The sequence below is a fragment of the Balaenoptera physalus genome (genome assembly GCF_965194825.1).
Source record: "Balaenoptera physalus genome assembly, chromosome: 2".
In the NCBI taxonomy this organism is placed as follows: domain Eukaryota; kingdom Metazoa; phylum Chordata; class Mammalia; order Artiodactyla; family Balaenopteridae; genus Balaenoptera; species Balaenoptera physalus.
In genome coordinates, this window is record NC_138883.1 from 62,340,734 (window position 1) to 62,346,733 (window position 6,000).

Here is a 6,000-nt window from a genome sequence, read left to right on the forward strand (position 1 = left end):
TAGCAGGGGATGGGGGTGGGGAAGGGTAGCCGAGTGTGGGTTGGGGGGGCGGCGTGAAGCAGGGGGCCCTAGCCCTCTGGGAAGACCCTGAGCTGGGGGGAGGGCGGCGCGGGGATCTGGGACAGCCTCTCGGCGGCAGCCGATCCCCTGCTCAGCGCCTCCTCCGCCCGCTGGGATTCTCTCTCGGGTAGGGGGAAAGGGGGCGGGGAGCAGAGGTGTCCTTCTGACGGCGGCAGAAGAGGCAGACAGACTGACAGACACGCAGACCAACAGTGGAGCCCCAGGGTTCGTCCCCTGACTCCCGAGCTCCTTTGGTGGCGACTGGGGCTCGGCGCTGCGAAGCCAGATGTGGTCCGGAGGCGGTGGGAAGGCGCGGGGCTGGGAGGCCGCGGCGGGAGGGAGGAGCAGCCCCGGCAGGCTCAGGTGAAAACCCACCCGCCCCTCGGCCCACTCCCCGTCCCCGCCCGGGGAACCCCGACCGAACTGGAAAGTGGTTCACTTTGTAACTCCGCAAGTTGGTTGCAAAGCGGCGTTCACCTTCCTTCCTCCCCAACAGCCCTTCTCCTCGGCTACTCCCCATCCCACCTCTTGCCCTCCCCTCTCTCGGTTCCCTCCTCCTTTCCCTCCCCCCCCGCCTCCCGCCCCCCGCGCGCCACCGCACCCCACAAAAATGGGGGTAGGGGTTCCGGGGGAGGGGGAAAGAAATGCTTTGGGTCGTGTCTCTGCCTCTCTCTCTCTGTCTCTCTCTCTGTCTCTCTCTCTCTCCCTCTTTGAGACCTAAAAATCCTGACAAGTGAAACTTAAAGGTGTTTACCTTGTCATCAGCATGTAAGCTAATTATCTCGGGCAAGATGTAGGCTTCTATTGTCTTGTTGCTTTAGCGCTTACGCCCCGCCTCTGGTGGCTGCCTAAAACCTGGCGCCGGGCTAAAACAAACGCGAGGCAGCCCCCGAGCCTCCACTCAAGCCAATTAAGGCGGACTCGGTCCACTCGGTTACGTGTACATCCAACAAGATCGGCGTTAAGGTAACACCAGAATATTTGGCAAAGGGAGAAAAAAAAAAAGCAGCGAGGCTTCGCCTTCCCCCTCTCCCTTTTTTTTCCTCCTCTTCCTTCCTCCTCCAGCCGCCGCCGAATCATGTCGATGAGTCCAAAGCACACGACTCCGTTCTCAGTGTCTGACATCTTGAGTCCCCTGGAGGAAAGCTACAAGAAAGTGGGCATGGAGGGCGGCGGCCTCGGGGCTCCGCTGGCGGCTTACAGGCAGGGCCAGGCGGCACCGCCGGCCGCCGCCATGCAGCAGCACGCCGTGGGGCACCACGGCGCCGTCACCGCCGCCTACCACATGACGGCTGCGGGGGTGCCCCAGCTCTCGCACTCCGCCGTGGGGGGCTACTGCAACGGCAACCTGGGCAACATGAGCGAGCTGCCGCCGTACCAGGACACCATGCGGAACAGCACCTCGGGCCCCGGATGGTACGGCGCCAACCCGGACCCGCGCTTCCCCGCCAGTAAGTGAGGCCGCCCCACTGCAGGGCCGCGGGTTGAGGGCAGGAGGCGCGGGGAGAGCCGCCGGGAAGGCGCGGCGCCTGCCGGCTGCGCGCTGGGCATCAGGGTGGGCGGCCGGGCAGTGGCGCCAACGAGTCGGGCGCAGGAGCTGGGGAGTCTTCCCTTGTTGAGCTGAGGGGTCCAAGAAGAGGCACTTGGTAGCTCTGGGGTCCTGAGGGCAGGAGCTGGTATTTGGCGTCTGCCAGATGCGGCCAAGTGGCCGCTCTGCTCCGCGCGGGAGACCTCGGAATGCGGAGGGAGGTGGCCCCCTAACTAAGAGAGCCGGGACGAGCAGGGCGCGGAGAGGCGCGGCCTGGCCGGGAGGGAGGTTGCCCTGCTGGGATGATGCGCTCAGACCCCTGGCCTGGCCCACTCTCCAGTTTAGGCTGGTGGGAGGGCTTGTGGCTCCAGAGGGGGTTCTAAATGGGCCGAACAAGTGCCCTCATTGGGGCTGACAGGAGAGAGCGGCCAAGAGGCAAAGAGTCTGGGGTCTCGGGGTCTCTAGCTTTTCGAAAGCGCACACCTCCCTCTCCTAAGCTCCCAAAGCTGGAGCCTACAGCTAGACCCCAGTTCCTGGCCTGGGCCCAGTTTGCTGCCCGTGGCCCACTAACCGCACGAATCCGGTGGGCTGGGCACGAAAGGAACAGGAGGAGCAGTCTTTCTCCACTCTGCTTTTTGGGTGAAGCACCGAGACTGAGGGAGGTAGCCGGGGTTGAGGCGGGGAGCTCTGCAGTAAACCCCTCGACGGCACGGCCTGGGGCAGGCGCTGGCGATCCCCGCGGCTGGGCCTCTCAGGGTGGAGGCGGCCTAGGTGAGGAGTGCGCCGTCGGGGCAGGGGCCGGGCCGGCCAAGCGCGCAGAAGGCAGAGGTGGTCTGGCCCGGCCCGGCCCCTGCCGACGCTGTGCGTTTGTCGCTTACAGTCTCCCGCTTCATGGGCCCGGCGAGCGGCATGAACATGAGCGGCATGGGCGGCCTGGGCTCTCTGGGGGACGTGAGCAAGAACATGGCGCCACTACCAAGCGCACCGCGCCGGAAGCGCCGGGTGCTCTTCTCCCAGGCGCAGGTGTACGAGCTGGAGCGACGCTTCAAACAACAGAAGTACCTGTCCGCGCCCGAGCGCGAGCACCTCGCCAGCATGATCCACCTGACACCCACGCAGGTCAAGATCTGGTTCCAGAACCACCGCTACAAGATGAAGCGCCAAGCCAAGGACAAGGCAGCACAGCAGCAACTGCAGCAGGATAGCGGCGGCGGGGGCGCCGGGTGCCCGCAGCAGCAAGCGCAGCAGCAGTCACCGCGCCGCGTGGCTGTGCCGGTCCTGGTGAAAGACGGCAAACCCTGCCAGGCGGGCGCCCCTGCGCCGGGCGCCGCCAGCCTGCAAGGCCACGCGCAGCAGCAGGCGCAGCAGCAGGCGCAGGCCGCTCAGGCGGCGGCGGCAGCTATCTCAGTGGGCAGCGGCGGCCCCGGCCTCGGCGCGCACCCGGGCCACCAGCCGGGCAGCGCGGGCCAGTCTCCGGACCTGGCGCACCACGCCACCAGCCCCGCGGCGCTGCAGGGCCAGGTCTCCAGCCTGTCCCACCTGAACTCCTCGGGCTCGGACTACGGCACCATGTCCTGCTCCACCTTGCTATATGGTCGGACCTGGTGAGAGGACGCCGGGCCGGGCCTAGCCCAGCGCTCTGCCTCATCGCTTCCCCTACTGCCCGCCACACACCACCAACCACCCACTACACCGTGCGCTTCGACTTTTCTAAAGAACCTGTCCCGATAAGACCAAGGGGGAAAACACAACGACCAAACTGCTGGACGTATTTCTTTTTTCTTTTCTTTTCTTTTCTTTTTCTAAAACGTGCAGGATTTTTTTTTAAAAAAAGAAAATAAAACAACCAAGTGATCCAGTTCTTTAAGGAGTCTTAAACAGAGAAGGACATAACAAGAACCGCTTTGGGGGTGTCTTTTGGGTGATTCCGATGGGTTTCCCACGCTCGGGTGGGGCGCAGTTTGGAGAGGGCTCTACGCTGACATGCCTCTGGACTCTAGAGATCGAAAACTTCACTCTGGGTACACCGTGCCAGCAAAGTGGACTTGCCTGTAAATACCAGGATTTCTTTGAAGGGGCGACGGGGGCTGGGGAGAGGAAAAGACTCCTCGACAGATCCCGCTTGCCACTGACACAAAGGAAATGCCCCCTCCTGGCCCCCTCTGGCCACCCAGGCTCAGCTGAGACCGGCCCTGGTTAAAATTGTTTTATGTTTGATGTGAACTTGTAGCTGTAAAACGCTGTCAAAAGTTGGACTAAATGCTTAGTTTTAGTAATCTGTACATTTTGTTGTAAAAAACAAAAACAAAAAACCAGTCCCCGTCCCCAGCCCATCATATTTTTTATGGGCCTTGACAAATCTGTGTATATTATTTGGCAGTTTGGTATTTGCAGCGTCAGTCTTTTTCTGTTGTAACTTATGTAGATATCTGGCTTAAGTATAGTTGCTAAGAAGCTTCTAATAAATTATACAAATTAAAAAGATTCTTTTTCTGATTAAAAAACCCATCTTTTGTTTGGTTTTGATTTGGCTTTTTTGGTGGTAGGGGGTGTGGCTCAACATTGGCCTGATGAGATTCGAATTGTTTGGGGGCTCAAAGGATCTGAACCAGCTAAGGAGGCCGGGCCCAGAGTCTTTGCCCCACGGGAAGAGGGAGTTTTGTTCTGCCTCTGAATTAAGTAGAACCAAACCTTGAGCAGTCCTGGGACTTGGCAATAGAGAGTAGAAAAGCTAAACTCCTTCCACCAGGAGGAAAAGGGAGAAACGAAGAAAAAGAGACCAAAGGACTAGTTTTCAAAGCCAGGCTTCTGTTTCTTTAAACCTCAGAAGTATCTACCGTGATCTTGTACAGCTGAGCCAGTGTTTTAAAGCAGCCGGCCTCGGACATTCGTTTTAAATAACCCTGAATGAACGATTATTTTTACTAGACGGATCATGCCTGTAGACTTCAACATTAATTCTTTATTTCGAATCCTCAGCGGAGCCTCCTTGGGACTAGAATTCGGTGTGAGGCTGTTTTCGAAAGCGAGGAAGTTGTTAGGGGTTTCGTTTCTGCTCTAAAACAGTTATCCCCGCACAGGCTGGCCGACGGCTTCTCATGGCTTCTCCGGCCTTGGGCGGTGTCCGACTGGGCTGCTGGCCTTGGGGACACCCCTGGCAGGACTTTGGGAGCTGGCCTTTCTGCTCTTTGTTCCAAGGTTTCCGTCTCTGGGCTCCTGATCTCCTAAATCTTTGTAGTAAGGAATCTTTCTCCTGTCTCCAACTCTCCACCTCTCCCCGTGCTCCCCCGCCCCCATCCCAGCAAAAACAGAAAACAAAACAAACAAACAAAAAACTGACCTCTCTCGCTACCTCTAATTTCTTGGTCTCTTTGGTACCCAGATATAGCTGTTGGGGAAGTCTTAATTGCCCCGGGGAGGCGAGGCAGAAGGGGTGGTTGTGGACAGAGAGAAATACGTAGTCCCTAGATGGGCTGTTGCCCCTTCCGTGTCACTTCTGACAAACCTACAGGAAAAGTGGCCGGGTGGGCTGTGGACAGATGCCCCTCCCAGAACTTTTCTCTAGTCCTGAAAGTGTTTGATTGTGGAGGATTGATTCATATTTGGCATGTACTCATTTATCGCCTGGAATTTCAACTTTCTTTTTTCCGTTCTTGCCTGTCACCACCTTTTCTTCCTCTTCTTTGCAGCTCATTCTGACTCCATCTCTCTCTTCCCAGACCTCCACCCTCACCCCCCAGAAATGTGTAAGGAAAATGAGGGGAGGGCAGAAGGGGGGTATGCTGGCACCAGCAGTCCTCTCTGTTGACTTCCTTGGGGCTCTTCTCCGTGGCGCCCTGACTGGGAACTAGGACGGACTTCCTTCCTCGGGTCTGGCTGCTGAGATACTGTTTTCAGTATCTAGAAGAGACTCGGAGATTTCGAGAGGGCGGTTGGTTGGATCTAGAGAGTGTGCTAGTTGGGGGAAGTCTCAGCAGGCCTCACGTTTTGGAAAACAAGGAAAAACCCGGGAAGTCTGAACACTTGTATTGGAGTGGGCAGCAGTGGTCCTGGGACAGTGTGTGTAGGTAGTTAAGTCACCCAGCTCAGGCCCGGCTTGGCAGGGGAGATGTTAATGTTAAGGTCTGAATTCTGTGGGGTGGGAGCTTCCGCTCCACCTGCCCCCGTGCCCAACTCAAGGGAGGGGCTGGGCGGGCGGTGCCCGACAATGGCCAGGGGGGCTGTCCCCCCAACCCTTCTTGCCCGGAGCGGCCCCGGCCCCAGAGAGTAACAATTTTAGTGAGCTGTGGTACCCTCAGTCTTATCACCCTTGCACTGGTTGGAGTTTCTACCAAATACATTCTTCTCCCCGCCGTCTAGAGTTGGCTTAATTTTGAAGTCTGTTTACTGGTCCCGAGAAAAGGTGAATTCAG

General features: G+C 58.4%; 1 protein-coding gene across 3 annotated transcripts; it reads left to right on the forward strand.

Annotated features, from left to right (window-relative positions):
- Window positions 1-307: 307 nt before the first annotated feature.
- NKX2-1 (NK2 homeobox 1) lies at window positions 308-5,717 on the forward strand. 3 transcript variants are annotated; one of them, XM_082450909.1, is made up of 3 exons: window positions 308-423; window positions 1,126-1,511; window positions 2,469-5,717. In XM_082450909.1, exons 1-3 carry the CDS (start codon window positions 347-349, stop codon window positions 3,194-3,196), a joined length of 1,191 nt encoding a protein of 396 aa, XP_082307035.1. In that variant the 5' UTR covers window positions 308-346; the 3' UTR covers window positions 3,197-5,717. The 3 variants fall into 3 exon arrangements, with proteins under 3 accessions (XP_082307035.1, XP_082307034.1, XP_082307033.1); XM_082450908.1 differs by lacking the exon at window positions 308-423 and adding an exon at window positions 840-1,026; XM_082450907.1 differs by lacking the exons at window positions 308-423; window positions 1,126-1,511 and adding an exon at window positions 1,882-2,359.
- Window positions 5,718-6,000: the final 283 nt, after the last annotated feature.

Excerpts from the sequence above, each read along its gene's own strand:
- NKX2-1 (XM_082450909.1), top strand. The coding sequence starts at position 347 with ATGTGGTCCGGAGGCGGTGGGAAGGCGCGGGGCTGGGAGGCCGCGGCG. Across the intron at positions 424-1,125 it reads AGCAGCCCCGGCAGGCTCAG|CCGCCGCCGAATCATGTCGA; the intron begins GTGAAAACCCAC and ends TTCCTCCTCCAG. Across the intron at positions 1,512-2,468 it reads GGACCCGCGCTTCCCCGCCA|TCTCCCGCTTCATGGGCCCG; the intron begins GTAAGTGAGGCC and ends TGTCGCTTACAG.